Raw genomic sequence first — 23,184 nt, forward strand, 5'->3', positions numbered from 1 at the left:
TCTTCCCTTGATAAATACACCATTTATTCCGGTTCAGCCCTTGGAACTTTAAACCTTAACCTAAGCCTCCTGCACCCCACTATATTAGCCCAAGCCTAGAGTATCAGATTTGGATATTTGGGTAAAGATGCAGACAAATTTTGAGTTGGAAAAGAACTTAATTCATTACTAAAAGATGACCTTGATAGCTATATGGGAAACAAGAATGTATCAGGAAGTTAAACCTTTGCTCACACTACACCTGGTGCATGTAATTCCATCTCTGAGTTTTCCCTTTATTATTATTATTATTTTTTGAGATGGAGTCTCCTTTATTGCCTAGGCTGGTGTGCAATGGCACAATCTTGGCTCACTGCAACCTCCGCCTCCTGAGTTCAAGCGATTCTCCTGCCTCAGCCTCCCGAGTAGCTGGGATTACAGGCGCGTACCACCACGTCTGGGTAATTTTTGTATTTTTAGTAGAGATGGGTTTTCACCATGTTGGCCAGGCTGGTCTTGAACTCCTGACCTCGTGATCTGCCCACCTCAGCCTCCCAAAGTGCTGGGAATATAGGCGTAAGCCACCGCGCGCACCCTATCTTTTGGTTATTAATCCCTTATCAGATAGATAGTTTGCAGCTAATTTCTTTTGGTTATTAATCCCTTATCAGATAGATAGTTTGCAGCTAATTTCTCCCCTTCTGTGGGTTTTCCCTTCACTTTTTTCCCTTACTGTTTAAAGCCAAGCTCAAGTCCTGCCCCTTTGGGAAAACTTCCTTGACCACTCTATTACAGAGTGTTCGCTTTTTCTATCCTTTGAGTTCCTATCACATTACTATCCCGTTCCTCTGGCATCAATCATCTATTATGTCCTATCTTTCCTTGTATTATTCCCTTTTTTGTGGTTGCAATAGTACGGTGGGATAAAGGGCTCTTGCCTGGAGAGGCTTGGCAGGACTCTGTATGGTAGAATGGCTTTGATGAAACCTCCACCATCCAGGATCTGATTCTTAGCTGACAAGACACTGTGTTGTCAGTATCCCAAAAGCCAACCAATGTCTGACAATTAATCAATCAGCAGATATTTATTGACTGCCTCTGCCATGTCAGGTGCTGTGCTAGACATAGGTCCATGTTAGCCACCCGTCTCCAACTTCATCTCTCGCACCAGAGCTTAATCTCAACTAAATGGGAATTCTCACCATTCTCTTATCACACCAGGCTCTTCTTACAGGTGGGTCTCTTTGCCTAAAAAGCCCACTCACCCCCCTGCCCCGCCCTCCGCCCTTTCCCCTTTCTCTCTCTGGAAAGCTGCTTCCATGTCTTTCAAACCCCAGTGCAGCCATCACCACCTTTGGGAAATCTTTGCAGATGCCCTACAATCACCCAGTCTCTCTGAGCCGAAAGTAGTGTCATAAATTAGTAACAAATTCAACTCTTTGATATTGTCATCTTACTGCTACAGATTACTTGGAAAATACGCCAAAGACAGAGAAAAAGTAACTGATAACGATCACATTCCAAACCACAGCAATCACCAACCTGAATTTCCACATTACCCAAGTGTTTTTGTGTCAAAGTGGTACCAATCTAAAACTCACACAGATACTCACCATCACCTTCTATAACACGATTGCAGTGGAAGCAAACATCACCAAATAGCTGAAAATAAAAAAAGGTGGTCAAAGTTCAAGATGTGTTAGAATTTTTAGAACACTGAACATTTCAAAATAGCTGGCTATCTAAATTGAGGGTTTATCACTACTAGAGAAAATCAGTAAAAGTTCTTTGACAAGTTTTTACTTCTTACAATGAAAGTAATTCACTCTCATCAATTAAAAGAAAAACTTTCCGGATGACAGTTTGAACACCCAAATAAGTGATGCAAAATACAGAAATCTGTGAGTCCATATGGATAAGAAATAGACAAATGAATAAACCTACAGACGGGAGAGGAGGTGGGCTCTTGCTCAGGCAGAGCGCTGAGGACCGGACTATGGGTGGAGGGCATGGGGCTGGAGAAGCGTCGTCTGCAGCTGGCACAGAGACAAGAATCCTCAAGGGGTGCTAAATCTAGGGCGGGTTGATGAGGAACAGGACATTTCCATGGTCATAAAATGACTGCCCACAGATTGCTTCTTTCTTACAAAGGAGGGAAGGAAATTGTAATTCACAGTGATGTTATCAGCCAGCACCATGCCTGGGAGATCACCAGCGCAGGAGAGGTATAAAATGCTCCAGGGGCAAGGTTCTGAGAGGATGCCCTGCCACTGTATGAGGCCGCAACCTGCTGTGTATAACCTCATCTAAGCACAGAGAAGCACCAGGTGAACCCAAGTGGAAAGTAGTCTATTAAAATGGGGTAGGGGGCCCTCTGCATCCCTCCAAAATGTCAATGTCATCAAAAATTTTAAAAGGCTCTGGAAACTCTCCAGATTTAAGAAGGCTAAAGAAACATCACAGCCCTAGGCTGGGTCCAGTCTGGGAGTGGAAAAAATGCTGTGAGGATATTATTGACTCAAGCGACAAAACTAGAATAAATGGGTTAAAGTACGGTATCAATATTGATAACTACAATTATGTTAGAGAGTCCCATATTCTTTGGAAATATAGGGGTAAAGGAGTATGATGAACTTATTGGCAAATGCTTTAGAAACAGCCATCGTACTTGTATATAATATTTATGTAAGTATGTTTTACACAGGAAGACTGAGCGCGGGAAATGATAAAGCAAACTGTGGACTTGAATGAAAGGCATACAGGTATTCTTTGTATATTTTATAGTTAGCTTCTGAGTCTGAAATTATTTCCCAAATAAAAAGTTAAAAACAAATCTCTATTGAACAATGTACATCTTCCAAGAGATTTCCTTGTAGCTAAACTACTGATAAGCTTAGGTTCATAAAAGTCTATCTAGCATCCAGTGACTAAGGTCAATACCTGGTTATAGTGAGTTTCACAATACGCCAGGCCTTTCCTCTCATAATGGCGATGTCCGAGAAAGGGTTTCTCACACTTGGCACAAACAAAATGCTGGAAAAAAATTGCTATAGGTCATTTCTGAATTGCCATATTTTATATCTAATAAAGTAAACACCAAAGTTAACCTATTTTCAGAGAAGATGAAGGGAAGTTTGAGACAGTCATTTCATTTGGCCATAGGTGGCCCCATAATATAATACTGCTGCAGTTGTAATTCAGGTGTCTGTCTTTGAAGGTTACTTTAAGACATAGCCTATTATAACAGCCCAAAAAGAGAATAGAGGTGAGCATCTCAGTAGCACCTATAAAGAAGGAGCTGCTGCTGGATACAGACCATGGCACTTCCTGCTTCAAGAAGGCTTTAGGAGCAAAAGTGCACATCCTGTATCATTACTGAGACATTCATAAAAGCAGTGTACATTCTATATCCTTGGCTGTCAGCAAAGTCAATTGTCTTTAAAATGTCCATGTTTAGAGTCTCCTAATCTTGCCAGGACACCTGAATCATGAAGATTGGAAAGTACTGGTTACCCCTGAATCATGGAGATTTGAAAGTATTGGTTACCCCTTAATCATGGAGATTTGAAAGGATTGATTACCCTTTGCCATTTAGAACTCACCTCCACATGCCACTGCTTGCCCATGGCGTTCACCACGCGCCCTTCGATGGGCCGTCGGCAAGCACCACAGATGGGGACCCCTATTTTATCATGGCATGGCAGGCAGTATAGCTCCCCTTTCAGCTCCCGTGCATCGGCAGTCAGCTCCTTCCTGTCCGTGAGAAAGACACCCAGCTTAATACTGAGAGAAAAATGGCCAACCGATGGGGCTAGCACACTTTTTAGAAGGTTTTTAAAGACATTACTATGACAATCCCTTCAAATTTCTTTTTTCTCCTTTAGAGGTGCTCAGAATAACCTGAATTAATAGGCCCGAACAGGTTTCAGACTCCTACCAAAACATCTGTATCTTAAAAGGATAAGATGCAAGACTAGGTCAGATACATACTACCACACCAGTCATATTCATCATTTCCTTCTTATACTATCACATTACATTTTAGTCCACTTGTCTTCCTTTAAAAGCTACAGGGCATAATCACAGTGCTGAGGGTAGACTCAGTAATACTACCTGCTATGGTGTGACTGTGTCCCCAAAGTTCATGATCCCCAATGCAGAGGTGTTGGGAGGTAGGACCTCTAAGGGGTGATTACATCACAAAGGCTCTGCCCTCACAGATGGACTAATGCTGTTACTGAGGGGGTGGGTTCCTTATAAAAGGACGAGTTCAGCCTCCTTCCTTCTCTTCCTTCCTTCTCTTCGCCCACCATGTGATGCCCTCTGCTATGTAATGATGCAGAAGAAGGTCCTCACCAGATGCCAGCCCCTTGATCTTGGACTTCCCAGCCTCCAGAACCATGAGCCAAATAAACTTCTGTTGGTTACAAATTACCCAGTTTGTGGTATTCTGTTACAGGCGCATAAAATAGACTAAGACACAACCTTTCCAAGCAAACTGAGAAGTTGGGAGACTAGTTCCATTTACTAACAATTATTTAAATTGTCACAAGCTGTTGAAAAGAGTTATAGGTTAATAGGTTTATTTTCATAAACAACAAAATGCCCAGAATTTTCCTTCTCCAAATACTCAAATTAAATATTATTTTCAGTCTCCTGCATCAATAAACATTTGGTCAGAGATGGTCCCAATTAGTCAAATGGACTTGTTTGAATTTCAGCCCTTTTATGTAATTCTCTAGGAGAGATGCTAATGAAAAGTGGACGGAGGTGAATCCCCAAGAGGAAGGATAGGCAAGAAAATGAGATAAAGCACAAACTGATAATTCAATCACAAAAGATGAGATGGCTGAACTTATACAACCAAACTGTTTTCTTTCTTTTTTTTTTTTGAGACGAGTCTTGCTTTGTTGCCCAGGCTGGAGTGCAGTGGCGCGACCCATGCTCATTGCAAGCTCCGCCTCCCGGGTTCACGCCATTCTCCTGCCTCAGCCTCCCGAGTAGCTGGGACTACAGGCGCCCACCACCACGCCCAGCTAATTTTTTTATTTTTAGTAGAGATGGGGTTTCACCATGTTAGCCAGGATGGTCTCGATCTCCTGACCTCGTGATCCACCCGCCTCGGCCTCCCAAAGTGCTGGGATTACAGGCGTGAGCCACTGCACCTGGCCCAAACTGTTTTCTTAATATTTGGCCTACTGTTTCTTCTCCATCCCTACTATAATTTAGCAAGTAAGTTCACATTAACTACAGTAAAGAATTTTTTTTTATTTTTTTTTGAGACGGAGTCTCGCTCTGTCTCCCAGGCTGGAGTGCAGTGGCGCAATCTCAGCTCACTGCAACCTCCGCCTCCCGGGTTCCTGCCATTCTCCTGCCTCAGCCTCCCAAGTAGCTGGGACTACAGGCGCCCGCCACTGTGCCCGGCTAATTTTTTTTGTATTTTTTAGTAGAGACGGGGTTTCACCGTGTCAGCCAAGATGGTCTTGATCTCCTGACCTCGTGATCTGCCCACCTCGGCCTCCCAAAGTGCTGGGATTACAGTCATGAGCCACTGCGCCCGGCCAAGAATCTTTATCCACTAAATTTTTATACTAGGCAGCAAACTGAGAAGAATTCATAGCCTAACAATTTATCATCACTTATTGAAGACAAAAAATTAAATATATTTCTTTTAGATATAAACCAAGCCAAATTAAATAAATATAACATCTTTTAAGATAATACCTAATTATTACAACTGTAAAAGGTATGCATGTACAGACGTAAGACCTTTTTTTGTTTTTAGCCCTTCGATTGGAAAAACATAGTGATGACAAATATTTCTGGGGCTACTGGGAATATTTTTAATATGGACTGATAGTTCATATTATAATATTATTGCTAATTTTCTTAGGCATAATAAGAGTATTGTGGTTCTGGCCAGGTGCAGTGGCTCATGCCTATAGTCCCAGCACTTTGGGAGGCCGAGATGAGTAGATTGCTTGAGCCCAGGAGTTTGAGACCAGCCTGGGCAACACAGCAAGGCTTCATCTGTACAAAAAATTAGGAAGGGTGGTGTGTGCCTGTGGTCCCAGCTACTCTGGAGGCTGAAGTGGGAGGACTGCTTGAGCCCAGGAGGGTGAGGATGCAGTGAGCTATGATTGCCCACTGCACTTCAGCCTGGGCAATAGAGCGAGACCCTGTCTCAAGCAAAAAAAAAAATTTACAAAAAGTATCGTGGTTCCATAGGAAAATGCCCTCATTCTAGGAGACGTATACTGGGAGTCATGAGAAATTTTAGAGGTATGTGTATACAGGCACACGTGCACACATACATAGGAGGGTGAAACAAGTATGTGGACTGTATGCACACAAGCATGGCAGAATGGTAACTGGTGAAACGAAATTAAGGGTATACAGGTTTCATTATATCATTCTCTTGACTCTTCTATAGGTTTAAAATTTTCTAGACTAAAAATTGGAGAAAAACAATTTGGTTTGCTAGAGTAACAGAAATATAGATAAATGTAATCTTTCATTCCCACTGCTTGTGTAATCAAAAAGAAACAATTCCAGTACCCGCAGTTGGCGCAGTTGAAATGGTCTGGATGGTAGGGGTCATTCTTGAATATCAGAGGCTGCTCATCGATGATAGCATGGCATTTCTGGCAGATGTATTTCCCAAGGCCTCTGGCTTTCTCACAATTATGACAGGGGCGACACAGGTGTCTAAACAGAGCCAAAACTTAAATTTAAAATTTTAGGTTCTTTCTAATGGTTAAAAAGAAATACGCTTCCCTTATCTCTGAAAAGAAATAAAACAAACCATTTCTTAAAAAAATCACTCCTGTGCTTAACAGGGCAGAATCAAGCTACATGAAAAATGTGTTCCAACCCTAATATCTGACTGATTTTTAAGAAACTCCATCTAGGTACATCCCCCATTGGTAGTTCAGCCATGCATGGAGCAGTTATGCCCTGTGAACTGCAACACAAGGGTCCACTCCCAGCAGCAGCACTCAGTGAACACACTGCAGTGTCTGAGTTCCCATGCCCTCAATTCAGTGTCCTACAGAACTGCCTTACATCCCACATGGAGAATACACATGATCTTGTCACAGTCACATTATCCACCCTCATCTGACAAGGATGAAAATCCACCTACCTCCCAGCATTCTTGACAAACCCGATATCTGCCAGAACTTCCTGGCAGAGGTCACAGCGGAAGCACTCGGGATGCCAGCTGTTATTCATGGCTTTGATAACTCGGCCAATGATGAATTCACCTGTGGGAAAGCAACACACAAAGGATGTTACTAAGTAACATCCTAGGTAACAAGCATGGCACTTTATTTACTGAGACAGCAATTAAGGAAAAACAGTGAGGAAAAAAACCGTTGAAGCCTTTCTCAATAGAAGAACTTTTTTTTTTTTTTTTTTTTTTTTTTTTTGAGACAGTTTCACTCTTGTTGTCCAGGCTGGAGTGCAATGGCGCCATCTCGGCTCACTGCAACCTCTGCCTCCCGGGCTCAAGCGATTCTCCTGCCTCAGCCTCCCAAGTAGCTGGGATTACAGGCACCTGCCACCACGCCCGGCTAATTTTGTATTTTCAGTAGAGATGGGGTTTCTCCATGTTGGTCGAATTCCCAACCTCAGGTGATCCGCCCGTCTTGGCCTTCCAAAGTGCTAGGATTATAGGCGTGAGCCACCACACCTGGCCAGTAGAAGAACTTTTTATTTATGTGTCTACCAGAGTAAGCACATTAGAAAAAAAGTTTTTATTTCATCTGAATTTTTGTTTTTGATTCAGCAGCCACGTTTTTGGGCTGTTTTGTGTCATCTCTGAATCTAGCTTTCCTTTCCAAATGAGCTACTAGGCTCCTTTTGGTTATTTCTGGTCATTGTCAACATAGACAACTGAAATCTACAGCACAGTTTCTTATAACCCATACTTAATTTATTCTTTCATTAAACCTTTAGAACATTCTACCCAGTTTCTTCAATCTCTGGAAACCTGGCAGAGGTATTAGCAACCAGTGAAGTGGCCAACGTGCAAGCAAGTCCATCACTTATGCACCGTGCAAGCAACGCTTAAGCATCCCTAAGCATCTGAAGCACCTCACTGATGTCTTCCCTGCCTCTTTCCTGGCAAAACCAAAAGCAAGTAGATAAAGGTTGTGTTAACACAGGAAAAGAACACTACCAAACGCCACCCGATAGGAGTCCTAGTTCATCCCCAAACACCTCTACCTTAAATGTCCTTAAAAATCAATTATCTCTAGGTTTTGATACTCCTCCAGCTTGTTATATACTAACAATAGGGAAGAGAAGTGATGAAGTATCCAACAGTTATTCATAATGAGCACTAAAAACCATTTTTACCATCGATACTTCACCAGTGTGAAACAACTGAAGTAATTTGGAAACTTACTTTTTTTCCCCCTAAGATGGAGTTTTGCTCTGTCGCCCAGGCTGGAGTGAAGTGGTGCAATCTCAGCTCACTGCAACCTCTGCCCCCTGGGTTCAAGCGATTCTCCTGCCTCAGCCTCTTGAATAACTGGGATTACCAGCACCTGCCACCATGCCCAGCTAATTTTTGTATTTTTAGTAGAGACAGGTTTCCCTATGTTGCCCAGGCTGGTCTCGAATTCCTGACCTCAGGTGATCCTCCTCCCTCCGCCTCCCAAAGTGCTAGGATTACAGGTGTGAGCCACCGCGCCTGGCCGGAAACTTACTTTTTACTTGACATTTAGCAGTAAAACTTACCACACTGATGACAGCAAGGGGCAAAGAGCATCTGAAAGTCATGTTCACAGTACTTTCTTCCTTCAAACTGAAAGAGAGGGTACCACCAACTTACAAACACGAAACAATCACAGGAGAAATATAATTATTTGATGAAGATATACAGGAAAGATGTTTCTAAACTAAGAGTTCTACTCTAAGAATTTATAACTCTACTGGGATTTTAAAAAGCAGATACTCTTTTGCACCATCCATACATCTACATGTTGGTACAGGAAAGACATACGGAATAAGTAGAGGCTAGAGTGAACAGTACACCTACAGGGACTGGTGACCTGGCCTCTGACTGTGCTGAATTGTTTTCTGGCTCAAATACCCTGCCTTTAATGAATCTGACGAAAGCTATGGATCACCTCTCCCTCCAGAAAATATGCACATATATACAATTCTCCTCCCACATTTTTCAGGTTTATATCTGTAATTCTCACTGTAACCTCAAATATTTACAAAGGGCAAATATTCTAGCACATTGTATTTTATTATTTTTTTAAATGGGAGTCTTACTATGTTGCCTAGGCTAGTTCATGGACTCCTGGCCCAAAGCAATCCTCCTACCTCATTCTCTCAAAGCACTGGGACCACAGGCGTGAGCCAGTATGCTCAGCCCTAGCACATTTTAAAATGACCAAAATCCATTAAAAAACATTCTTTTAACAGCCAAGATTTTTACATCTTTCATTTCTTGAACTGTTTTCATTTTATGTGCTCCAATTTTATCCTAGTATATTTTTTGTACTTGTCTTTAACTGATCACCCTATCATACTTTTCTGCAATTAAAAAATACATATAACATGAAATTTTAAAATGTGCTTTCTGAATCCATAAGGCTGTAAAGGTTAACATTTATTTTCTTCTGTATTATCATTAGAATGATTGGTATAGGACAAGCAAGACATAAATATTCTTTTTTTATACTATGTTTACTTGAAAATCACATCTTAGTGATGGTGAAATGAGTAGGGCTGCCCTTTCTTCCCACAATTATTTCATGTATCTCATGCATCAATATGGCTTTCCACTAGAAGACTCAGGTTCAATATTAATTCCAGGTCTATTTTCTATTTTGGGTATTGCTTTTTTTTAAAAAAAATAGAAATGCTAAGAAGCCTTTTTCACATTACTAACTTGTGAGAAATGTTATAGTAATGTCTCCCCTTGAGTCTTTGAGCTCCTTACAAGTTCTATGCCAAAAGTCATACACTGTCTGATTATCAAAATCCATTTTTAATGATATCCATTTTTAATGTATCAGTTGTCAACTCAGTTTCCTCAAATTATGGCTATAGATTTAGTTCATCCAATTTAGTGAACATATCTACCATAGCTTAACTGGCAAAGTCAGTTCTTACTGTTGAACCAACCAAAGCAGATTTTCTCCTAGAAAAATAACTTTTTTTTCCCCAGAGTCTCGCTCTGTTGCCCAGTCTGAAGTGCAGTGGTACAATCTTGGCTCACTCTAACCTCTGCCTCTTGGGTTCCAGCGATTCTCCTGCCTCAGCCTCCTGAGTAGGTGGGATTACAGGCACCTGCCACCACGTCCAGCTAATTTTTGTATTTTTAGTAGAGATGGGGTTTCACCACGTTGGCCAGACTGGTCTTGAACTTCTGACCTCAAGTGATCCGCCTGCCTTGGCCTCCCAAAGTATTGGGATTATAGGCGTCAGCCACTGCATCCAGCCACCAGCCCCCATATTATATCTCCTGGTTTTGAACCCTATATCTCCTGGTTTTGAACCCAACCAGGAGAAACTTGAATTTTGTACTGTTTCTAATCAGTTATTTATAGATCCCTTCTATCTGAGGCAGAGAAAAAGTGACTTTGAGAATTTTTAAAGGGCAGGAATTTCTCAGGTGTGTTTGTCATTCAGGTATTCTCAAAAAACAACTATGTTTGAGTGCAACATACCTTAAAAGATAGAATAGCTAAAGGAGTAAGTATAGGTACCTGGGTATATCTTAGATGTTATTCTGGGACACCAAAAACTTCAGAGAAAAAAGGGTCAATGCCTTGTGAAGGTCTGGGGCTTCCGACCCACTGGAACAAGCATGTCACTTGTGTCACTTCATGCTAACTATAACCACCAAACACAGTGGGTAATGCTCCACTGTACAAAGTATGTGAATAAAGTCAGTTTCAAGTCATATTTAATACTTAAAAGTCTAGGAAGCCCAGTGTTTGTCATGCCACCTTTTACCTGCTTCAGTTTTGAACAATTTCAAGTTTGACACCAGAACTATTTTCATGTGTATTACAGTGCTCTTTAAGCACATGCATCTCATGTTTCAGAGCACAGCCTTTTATTTAAACTTTAAGAGAAAATGTTTTCTGGCATTGGCCATGGCCAATTTTAGTCCCTGAAAGTTTTTCTGTTAAGAGTCCACAAACATAACAAGAAACGAACATGTGAGTAAGAAGGAGTGAAGAGTTGGAATGGGTCTTATGCAATACTTGAGATAGTATGACAGATGTTTGATAGCACATATATTCAAAATCAAACCCTACAAATTGTGTCCAGGAGAGAGCACAAGAGACCATGCTAGAAAGTGGCAGCATATCCTCTTATGTAAGGAGGAGGCCCACATGAATTATGACTCTTTTTATGCTTTTCTCTTTAACATCCCATCACTGCCCACAGTGATTTCTCACCTTCTTCAGAGCCTTCCTGATTAAACTTCATTTATTTTTCACTGGATATGGCCGTGACAAAGGATTCTCAGATGAATATCCTTCATTTTCCCCAATCTATCTCTATGCCTCAGAAACGTAAGTACTGAAGAAACTTCTGGTGTTTATAGTTAAATTGGACTAGGCACAGTGGCTCATGTCTGTAATTCCAGCACTTTGAGAGGCCAAGCTGAAAGGATTGCTTGAGTCCAGGAGTTCCAGACTAGCCTGGGCAACACGGTGCAACCTCATCTCTACAATAAAATATAAAAATTAGCTTGTCATGGTGGCACATGCCTGTAGTCCCAGCTACTTGGGAGGACTGCTTCAGCCTGGGAGGTCAAGGCTGCAGTGAGTGGTGATCATGCAGTATGGCCGACAGAGCAACACCCTGTCTCCAAAAAAAAAAAAAAAAAAAAATACACACACACACACATATATATACACACACACACACCCCCCAAATATATATATGCCCCAAAGTTCACTCATAGTGTATATATATAAATATATATGATATATTTATATATTTTATTTATACATTATATGTAACTGTAATGTATTATATATTATATATTAATATATTTAACTGTATATTTTATATTTATATATTTAACTATATACAATTATAGTTAAGTATATATAGTATATATAGTATATATAACTAATGTATTATGTATTATATATTTATATATAACTATATTTTATATTTATATATTTAACTATAATATATATAGTTAAGTATATATAGTATATATAATATATAGTTAACTCTCTATATATACATATATATATACACACACACACACACACACATATACACACACTAGAGACCACTGTAATTCTCACAAATCCTGGAGGTTCAGATTGAAAATGATCTAAGGCATGGTTCCTCTCTCTATATATACATACATACACACATACACACACACATATATACATATACATACGTATATACACATATCTACATACACATATACACATATACACTCTGTGTATATATATGTGTATATGTATATACATATACATATCTACACATATACTATATACATATATACATAATGTATATGTGTATGTGTAGATATGTATATATGTATGTATATATTTATGCGCGTGTCTATATATATATATATGTATATATATATATATATATGGAGGAACCATGCCTCAGATCATTTTCAATCTGAACGTCCAGGATTTGTGAGAATTACAGAGGTCTCTAGAGTGTGAGTGTGTGTGTGTGTGTGTGTGTGTGCGTGTGTATGTATATAGAGAGAGTTAACTATATATTATATATACTATATATACTTAACTATATAATTATATTATAGTTAAATATATAAATACAAAATATACAGTTATATATAAATATATAATACATAATACATTCGTTATATATTTATATTATAAATAAAATCTATTATATATAAAATATATATTTTTATATATATAGTATGAGTGAACTTTGGAGTGATGAAAATATTCTCAAATAGCATTGTTGTAATGGTTGTGCAACTGTATAAATACATAAAAGCCTTATACACTTGCAACAAGTGAATTTTATAGTATTTAAATTATACTTCAACGAAGCTGTGTGTGGGTTTTTGTTTCTTGAGGTAGGCTCTTGCTCTGTTGCCCAGGCTGGAGTGCAGTGGTGCAATCACAGCTCACTGCACCCAACTTCTGGGCTCAAGTGATCCTCGTACCTCAGCCTCCCAATTAGCTGGGACTACAAGTATGTGCCACCACGCCCAGCTAAATTAGAAAACAATTTTTTTTTGTAGAGATGTGGTCTTGCTATGTTGCCCAGGCTGGTCTCAAACTTCTGGCCTCAAGCGATCCTCCCGCCTCGGCCTCCCAAAGTGCTGGGATTACACGCATGAGCCACTGCACCTGGCCTAAAGCTGTTTTTTGTTTGTTTTTTTGTTTTGTTTTGGTTTTTTTTGAGACAGTCTCTCACTCTGCCACCCAGACTGGAGTGCAGTGGCACAATCTCAGCTCACTGCAAGCTCCGCCTCCCGGGTTCACACCATTTCCCTGCCTCAGCCTCCCGAGTAGCTGGGACTACAGGCACCCGCCACCACGCCCGACTAATTTTTTGTATTTTTAGTAGAGACGGGGTTTCACTGTGTTAGCCAGGATGGTCTCGATCTCCTGACTTTGTGATCCGCCCGCCTCAGCCTCCCAAAGTGCTGGGATTACAGGCGTGAGCCACTGTGCCCAGCCTTTATTTTTTAATTATTATTATTTTTTTGAGATGGAGTCTCGCTCTGTCACCCAGGCTGGAGTGCAATGGCATGATCTTGGATCACTGCAAGCTCTGCCTCCCGGGTTCACACTATTCTCCTGCCTCAGCCTCCTGAGTAGCTGGGACTACAGGCGCCTGCCACCACGCCCGGCTAATTTTTTTTTGTATTTATAGTAGAGATGGGGTTTCACCGTGTTAGCCAGGATGGTCTCGATCTCCTGACCTCGTGATCCTCTTACCTCAACTTCCCAAAGTGCTGGGATTACAGGGGTGAGCCACCGCGCCCGGCCAGCTGTTTATTTTTTAAAAAAAACACTTTGTATTTTTCCTAGTCATTTTATGTTTAAACATTATAAAGTACTAATCATACCATATTATAGTTTCACATCCTGTTTTTCTTAATAATAATATGTCATGACATTAAAATATTACAAAGCTTTAATAAATATGATAAATATTATATAATTTCACTAAACTCTAGGGCATCATCAGGCATTTTAAGTGATCCTTTTATTATCTACATAGTTTCAAACTTTCTGCTAGTATAAATAATGCTGCCAAAATCTACTCACACCCAGTTTTCTCCACACATTCTTAGATTTGATTAACAAAAGTAGAAATTACAAATTACAAGTTATAAATCATTTTAAACTTGACACATACTGACAAATTATTTTACTAACAGGTTTTATCCATTTGTCTTTCTTCTTAATAACTAGCTTTTTGCTATTCTTGCCTGTTTATTCCTCTCAACAAACTTCATAATAATTCTGTCCATTTTACCAAAAGAATTCCACTTGGAATTCTGATTAATGGTACTGAAGCTATATATTAATATGGAAAGTTGAGGAAATTCATAAGAAAAAAATTAATGTTTCAGCTAAAAAATTTAACCCAGTAATCTGGAAGCTTCATTTATCTAAAATATAGCCTCTTCCCATATCAAGTAACTTGTTCCTGCATTGCCTCCTAATGGAGAAAGCAAACACTGTACTTACCATCCTGGCCAACATGGGGAAACCCTGTCTCTACTAAAAACACAAAAATTAGCTGGGCATGGTGGTACACGCCCGTAGTCCCAGCCACTAGGGAGGGCAAGGCAGGAGAATCGCTTGAACCCGGGAGGCAGAGGTTGCAGTGAGCCGAGATCACGCCACTACACTCCAGCCTGGGCAACAGAGCGAGACTGCGTCTCCAAAAAAAAAAAAAAAGAAAACACTGAACACTGTACTTATACAGTATTATTGAAATAATCCATGTCTAATTTAACGTCAAGTCAACTGAAAGGTTACTTATTAGCAACTACCCACAAATATACTTTACTAAACCAAACAAAAAGCCATATATACCAAATAAAATATACTGTGCATCATTATTTATTCATTTGACAAGTATTTACTGAGTAGCTACTATATGCAATGCACTGTCCCATGAGCATGAGATTTTTAAGTATCTCAAAAAGCGTAAGTAGCTTTTTGTAGAAAAGTGCTATATTCTTAGAAAGTAACGTCTTATCAAAATTTATCTAAAACATCCAACTGCGTACTTTGGCTTTCATCTCATTTGTTCAGCTAATCTCCAGTAATGCTTTATCCTGGAAAGCATGACAGTGCAAAACAAAACTTCATTTCTAAAAAGTTCCCAAGCCTTATATTCTTGGAGTTCCCATGCCTTATATCCTTGGAGTTCCCATCACCCTCCACATTCCAAAACCTATCGCCGTAACTTCCGTCATAGAAAGCATTCTAAATGAATGAGTAAATTATCAGAGATGTGGTTTTTGTCTGTTCTCACGGTCCCAAAATGACCCTCTGCCAGGGGGGCTGGTGGGGGGAGCAGGGAACAGACCTCTGAAATTTTGAGGAATTGCTGGAACTTCTTTTGTTTTTCATCAAACTCAATAGACAGTTCTGTATTAAAATTAAGCATCACATTCTACACTTCACCAATGTCCTCTGTCATCACGAATACCACTCCCAAAGAGAAAGCACCTGACAAGCACCGGAAAACTCAGGTCTAAAACAAAGTACATTTCATACAGTATATACCACATGCTCAGGGATAAAACATTCCATTACGAAGTATAAAGAAATTGCGTTAAACAGACATCTGCAGATGTTTCATGCTTTGTATAGATCTGGCAAATGCCCAAAAGACAAAAAAGTTCTCATTTCCTGATGTGGGTTAGCCAGCATTGAAAAAAAAAAAAAAAAACCCAAACATTGTTAAAATTGTTTCAGAAATTACCCTTACACCCACCTCAAAGTTATATCATTGTAATTCTCATCCATCTTATTAACCAGGTAACCTAGTGTCCTAGATACCTATCATTTTAAAATCTTTAACCACATTTTTTCATCATTATCCTCAGTCACGTAAATACATTCAATGACCTGAAATGGGCTAAGTGCGAACACAGCTTTCCAGATTTCATGGGGCTAGTCACAAAGCTCCTACTTTCTTGAACCCATTTTTAAAAAGAGAAACCAGTCTCTAGCCATGTTTACAAAGGTTTCATGCTATTGCAAAAATATCACTACCCACACTCCTAAAACAAAAGGCTGCTCATTTGACGGATGAATTACTCCATCTCCAGATTCTAATTAAGACTACTATATATCCCCTAAAACATGCTTCAATATGACAAAGTCCGTATTGTATTCTAAAGAAAGAAGTATTCTGACAGCAATCCAGTAAAACCCAAGAGAACCGATATATTCTAATGTAGGCAATGACCTTAAACTCTGGTATTTTGGGCACCATTTCCTCCACACACTCTATCAAGGAGAAAATTTGAAAGTGGAGAATGAATAATTGTTTTGTTCTGAAACTTCCCATTAGAATAACAGAAAGAGGCGTTCAACACAAGCCTGAGGAACCAGGCTAAATTTTAACCTATATTCCTATGCTTTAGCTTCTAGGACACTCAAAGAACAAATCTCAACTGGATAGAAGACATAAGTCAAACTGCCAACGGTCCCTCTTGGCTAATTATGGGCTTAGCACCTGTCATTTTTACCTGTCTCTTTCTGCATCTGTGTTGTGGGCCCAGCTACGAGAGAACTACCCCACCCAAGAGAGTGTCCAGCCTCTTGGAGCCAGCAGTTAGCAAACTGACCTATGCCGGAGACACTAAGCATCATGTTCTAAGGGTTTGAAGAGAAAGACACCCTCAACCTCATCAATTCCACCTCTGCCCTACACCATCCCTTGGTGATGAAGGGTACAGCAGGGCAATCCCTAAGGATGTCCTGCCTGACCATCCACCACCCAATCCACAACAGGATTTGGCTTATTTCCCAGCAACTTAAAAGTTTAACAACACTATCAGTAAGTGTGGAAGCACACCAGTTTTGTGTTGAAGTCAAAATCTAACTGTACCTTTGTAATCCAAAGCGCAAGGTAAAACCTTTATTCAAAATTTACATTAAACAACCTCAAACCACAACTCCGCCAATGAACTCCATCAACCCTTCTTCTTACCTTATAATGAAATCAGAACTCTTATCTATTAGCCATTTCATTTTTTCCGTAACAAAGTTATAGACACAATTATAGTCAGGGAGACCATTACTGAAAAGCAAAACATTATACTTCAAACACAAGCATCATTAAGGAAATTTTATTCTCCATTATAAAATATGCACAGTATTGACACTCAAATGATTTACAGGTGCTTTATGGAAGTCTCCATAACCAACTTACTTTGCCCTTTAGAGATTATCTTCCTTCTATCTTTCATTGAACATTTCAAAGTCTGTATGATATTTAACATAAAACTATTTATACCGTTGTCTTTAAAAAAAAAAAAAAGATCACTCAAATTAGACAGGCTTGCTAGAGAATGATCCGCTAGGCTCTGCTGGTTTAGCTATAAATGACCCAAACATTAATGATGGAATGCCAATCAGCCAATGAACAGGGATCACTTAATATGAGTGGGAAGTTATCACCATTCCAGTGGACTTCCAAGAAGTGCAGATGCCATCCTAACCAGAGGGGCTCATAATACAAAAACAAAATCCTCTTAAAGAGTAGGAGGGCAGCCCAGGCACTGTGGCTCACACCTGTAATCCCAGCATTTTGGGAGGCTGAGGCAGAAGGACCCCTTGAGCCCAGGAGTTCAAGGTTTACAGTGAGCTATGATCGATCCACTGCACACACTCCAGCCTTGAGGAGAGTAAGACTCTGTCTCCTAAAAAAAAAAAGAAGGCGGCAGCCCGAGAGCAAGGGAAAACAATCACTAGTCCAAGTCACAAAGTGACACCTCAACTCTAATTTAGTACTCTGTAAACCTAAAGCATCCAAAAGTGAAGGACTATCTAGATACCACAGACAGTGTACTTTTGGAGCACAGATTCTATAACCAGTATTATACTGAAGTGATATATGCTAAGGCAATACACATATTATTGAGTAGGAGACTAGACAAGATTACATGCTAACAACATAAGAGTGATGTGTAATCTGTCAGATTGTATCATCAGATTACTAAATAGTTAAGGAGGGCTTCTCTTTTTAGAAGTACAGCAGCTAGGACCTGCAATATCTTCAATAACAATTAGAATATTTCCATCTTTCAAACACCCAAGGCATTAATAATAATCTAGACTGAAAGTCTGCAAAGTGGGGTCCAGAGGCCAAACCAGCCTGTCCCTGTTTTTGTACAGCCTGTGAGGTAAAATAGTTCTGTCATTTTCCCATTTATTTTGAAAGAGGTGCATCTGAACCAGATATAGGTAAGACTCAAGGCACCATTCATCCTGAGGCAAGTTCTCCTCCAGCTATGAGCCCTTAAGATCAAACAAGTTACCTATTTCCAAAAGACACAGCAGTCCTCAATAATTTTTAAGAGAGTAAAGTGGTCCCAAGACCAAGAACTGAGAACTGCTTTTTTAGATCCAACTACCAATTTACAGAATATATTAATATAATAGAGGATGCGCTGGCGCGGTGACTCAGACCTGTGATCCCTGCACTTTGGGAAGCCGAGGCGGGTGGATCACCTGAGGTCAGGAGTTCAAGACAAGCCAGGCCAACATGGTGAAACCCCGTCTCTACTAAAAATACAAAAAATTAGCCAGGCGAGGTGGCGGATGCCTGTAATCCCAGCTACTTGGGAAGCTGAAGCAGGAGAATCGCTTGAACCCAGGAGGCGGAGGTTGCAGTGAGCCGACATCAAGCCACTGCACTCCTGCCTGGGCAACAAAACTACATATATATATATATGAGGATGTTAAACCATATACCTTGAGGATATAAGCTGGTAAATCCAGATGGCAGGAAATTCCTCAAGATAACCACGCAATTTCTTCAACAACAGCAACAACAAAATCACAAGAGAAAAGAAAAAGATGGAAGGTGTATTTATATGTTAAAAGAGACTAGAAGACTTATCAACCTATCAAATTTGTGAACCTTATTCAGATCTCAGTTTAGAAAAACCACAAAATAAAATCGATGTTTGGGATAAATAGAAATTTAAACACTTACTCTGTATTTGATGATATCAAGGAATTACTACTCATCTTTTTCAAGTGTGATGCTGAGGTTATGTTTAAACAGTTTTTTGAAGAGTCCTTATCTTTTAAGGATACATATTAAAATCTCTATAATATGACACAGGGGAGAGAAGAGTGAAAAAAGATTGGCCTTCAGTCAAAGATTTACCATCAGTCAATAATTATGGAGGCTGGCCCGTTGTGGTGGCTCACACCTGTAATCCTAGCACTTTGGGAGGCCAAAGTGGGTGGATCACCTGAGGTTAAGAGTTTGAGACCAGCCTGGCCCACATGGTGAAAACCCGTCTCTACCAAAAATACAAAAATTAGCCAGGCGTGGTGGTAGGCACCTGTAATCCCAGCTACTTGGGAGTCTGAGGCAGGAGAATCGCTTGAACCCAAGAGGCAGAGGCTGCAATGAGCCAAGAGCGCCACTGCACTCCAGCCTGGGCAACGGAGCAAAAACGTCGCCTCAAAAATAAATAAATAAAATAATAATAACAATTGTTGAAGCTTAGCAAAAGCACACGGAGACACATTATTCTCTGTACTTTTGTATATGTTTGAAATCCTCCATAATAAAAAATTAAAAAGCACAGATTTCATGACATTCCTCCCTCAGGAAGTATGGGATGAGGCTGAGCAATCAGCATTTTTAGCATGAACCCCATGCCATGAGAAGTCTGCAGCCCATGTTTTCAGAGCACTGTTCTCCCTGATTCTTGAATTTTCCCTACAACATTCCAAATAAGCCAGGCCTCTGGTTGAACCCTACAATGACCAATACATCTCTACCTGCTAAGAATCCAATAACATTTGACTGGTCCTAATGTCTTCAATAAGTAACAACTAATCTATAATAACTAGTAACAAATTACCACTTCCTCCCTTAAATTTCTTTTTTCTTTTTGAGAGAGACAGGGAAAGAGAGAAGAGAGAAAAGAGAGAGGGAGAGAAAGACAGAGAAAGAAAGGGTCTTGCTGTGTTGCCCAGGCTGCAGTGCAGTGGCAAGACTCAACCCCCCAGGCTCAAGTGATCCTCCCACCTCAGCCTCCTGAGTAGCTGGGACTGCTCCCAGACCAAACTGAGGGTTGGGCTGCTATTTCTCATGGCCCAATAACGAGATGCAGATGAACTGGGGAGGAAGAGAGTTTTTATTTCTGCAACCAGTTACAGGGAGAAGGCCTGGAAATTATCACCAGACCAACTCAAAATTGCAGTTTTCCAGAGCTTATATACCTTCTAAGCTATATGTCTACGTGTAAGTGTGCATTCACCTGAAGACATAAGTCATTAACTTCTTTTAATCTATGACTAAGGTGTGAGTGCTGGAGACCTTCTTCTGGATCCTCAGTAAATTTACTTCATCTAAATGGGTCCAGGTGCTGAGGTGATTACCCTTATCTTGTCTCCTACTAAATCACAGAGGTTTGGGGAGTTTCTTCTGACCCACAATAAAATTTGTTTAATCCTAAAAGGGTCCTGTTAAGAATTCTTTTGTTATTTTGTCATGCTTTAAGGCCCAGGAAAGGCCTAGGCAAAACTCTTGGTAGGTTTCTGTTACAGTCCAGCCTTTGATAAGGGCACTGGCTTTTTTAGCTTTTACTATTTCACTTAACCACTCAGTCAGTATTGAAACAGTTGTTATGGAGGCCTGCATTAGTGAGACCTAGCCTGCCACAGGACTATGGGCACGTGCCACCGTGCCCAGCTAATTTTAAAATTTTTTGTAGAGATGGGGTACCACTATGTTGCCCAGGCTCATCTTGAACTCCTGGGCTCAAGCGATCCTCTCGCCTCAGCCTCCCAAAGTGCTGAGATTATAGGCGTGAGCCACCATGCCCAGCCAAATTTCTAAAAGACTTTTTAAAATAGTCTCTTATGGGACTTGTACACACAAAGCTACAATATTAAACAATGTGTCCTTCACTCTATTACAGCTGTATACCCCCATGCCCTATAGCACAGTACAGTGTATATAATGGACACAAACTGTATTGAAAGATGTGTTCCAAAATTTGTAAATATCACTTTCACATATGCAAGCATAGCCAAGAGTTCAAATAAAAATAATGAAGTTTGTGTGTTGCACACAAATACAGACACACTAAATTTGGGTAAAGAACTGAATCTTACCCAATGCATTCTCCAGGAAGTCAAGAAAAGAAAGCCTAATAGGTGTTGAAGCAGCCAAGGAAGTCATCTTCAAGACAGAGGAGTTTAAGCTGGGACTTGAGTGTAAGACTTGGGAACTCCTACCCCCTTAAAAAAGGAAAGGCTACTCCTAGCAGAGTAACAAAAATCAAGTTCAGAAAGAAGGACTGTGGTATGGTTGGCAATAAGATGATGTAAGCGTAAGGGTAGTAGGGAGTAAAACTGGATAGGTTGTCTGGACATGCCAAGAAAAAGCCTTGAGACTTGGAAAAACAATTAGCAAGCTGTGACCTCTTCTTGACCAGTGACATGAAGTGAGGAGACACAGGGCTCTACACGGCACTTCGGTATGAACCTCAGCTGTCACTAATTGTATGACTTGGTGAGTTCTTAACCTCTTGAGCTTGGTTTCCTTATCTGTAAAATAGATATAAAGATCCTACTTCATGGTGTGGCTGTGATGGTAAGATTATATAAAATAATATCCTTAAGGTATTTGTGTGGAAGTAGGTAATTAAGAAAAGGTGGTTATGACTAAGAGAGTTTCCAAAAGAATGGCCTAGGAGGAAACTAAACTAAACAAGGATGCCTAAATATCATCTGAATTTCTCCTAAATGTTTCATGATGTTGGGTTCTGCCAGCAGTCTGTAATACACCGTAGAGTCAAGCTAAACCAAAGAAAATGATCCTGTCTTACTCAAAGTTTTGTGAATTTATTCAAACAATGTCAAAGACACTAAGCAGAGCTAGACCCGAACTTTTCGATTCACTAACAAATAAAAGGAGAAATAAAGCCTACTGTCCAGTTTGTTTTTCTTTGGATATTTAACAAATTTGATTAAAACATTCCTTTACTTCCAGAGATTACACTTTGGCAGAAAAGATTAGACATATATACAAAAAACTGTAAAACAAAACAGAAATTGGTAATTACCAAAAAAGAATTCAAAACGCTTTGGGAGAACAGAAAAAACTCTGAATCCCTAATTCCCTACTACATGGCAGGGGCTAAATTAATGCTCCAGGAATACGTTATTTTATGAGAGAAGTGGCAATTTTGTCCCAGCTGCCAAGAAAACACCAAAGATGATGATTTTCCAGGCCCAGAGAAGGGCATGAACAGCAATGAGGCAGGAAATCATCATTTTCAGAAAAAGACAGTGGGTTAGAGAGACAAAGGCTAAGGAAATAGTGTGTGACAAGGCTATGAAGACGGGTTGGGCCAGATCACAAACAGCCTTAAATTCCAGGCGCTGGAGTTTGGACCTACTTGACAGGCAATAAGCAGCTTCTCAATATTTTGAAAATACGTGACCAAAGTAGTTCTTTAGAAAAATCTGAAACCAACATGGATGACAGATCAGTCAGGTGGACCTGCACTGTACCTGCACAGAAAAACAAACCCTGTTCAATCTACTGCACTGAGAAGGAGAAACAGCCAGCTGTGGCAAAAGCTGCAACTGCCTACCCAATGTCCATTCTCCCTCCCTTCCTCACTGTATTAACAAGGCAGATTTTCTAAGGGACAGCAATGTGCCCAGCTTTAAAAGTAAGCAAACAAAAACAAAACAACAACTATATTTACCAATGAGAAATAAACATATCTGTTTAAGTAGTTGGTAACATTTGTCACTCAGCTGATGCATTGGTAAGGAAGCCCGTCAATAGGAAGGGATCTCTCTGGGGAAGAAAAAGTTGCAAGCACCAGCACATGTGGCTAGGAATACCAGGTCTTCAACAACACTTTTGAAGTGTTCTTCAGAAGGAATCACTTGAAAGAGACTGACATCTAGGACACCTGTAATAGAACAATTCTGGGCCAACATCCATAATTCATTCAGACATTTCCAA

The 23,184-nt window shown here is 40.1% G+C and overlaps 1 protein-coding gene across 3 annotated transcripts in view; it reads right to left on the bottom strand.

Moving 5' to 3' along the window:
- LOC100446839 (LIM and senescent cell antigen-like-containing domain protein 1) overlaps positions 1 to 23,184 on the bottom strand; it is a 59,638-nt gene that overhangs the window by 29,944 nt on the left and 6,510 nt on the right. For all 3 annotated transcript variants that reach the window (XM_063713539.1, XM_054547865.2, XM_024242334.3), the window contains exons 2-7: positions 8,725 to 8,791; positions 7,124 to 7,244; positions 6,538 to 6,687; positions 3,582 to 3,732; positions 2,920 to 3,012; positions 1,593 to 1,641 (exon numbers count right to left, since the gene is read on the bottom strand). In XM_063713539.1, the coding sequence (XP_063569609.1) occupies positions 1,593 to 1,641; positions 2,920 to 3,012; positions 3,582 to 3,732; positions 6,538 to 6,687; positions 7,124 to 7,244; positions 8,725 to 8,755 (595 nt within the window). In that variant the 5' untranslated portion in view covers positions 8,756 to 8,791. The remainder of the gene's footprint in view (positions 1 to 1,592; positions 1,642 to 2,919; positions 3,013 to 3,581; positions 3,733 to 6,537; positions 6,688 to 7,123; positions 7,245 to 8,724; positions 8,792 to 23,184) is intronic.

This window comes from Pongo abelii, chromosome 12 (assembly GCF_028885655.2).
Source record: "Pongo abelii isolate AG06213 chromosome 12, NHGRI_mPonAbe1-v2.0_pri, whole genome shotgun sequence".
NCBI classification, from domain to species: domain Eukaryota; kingdom Metazoa; phylum Chordata; class Mammalia; order Primates; family Hominidae; genus Pongo; species Pongo abelii.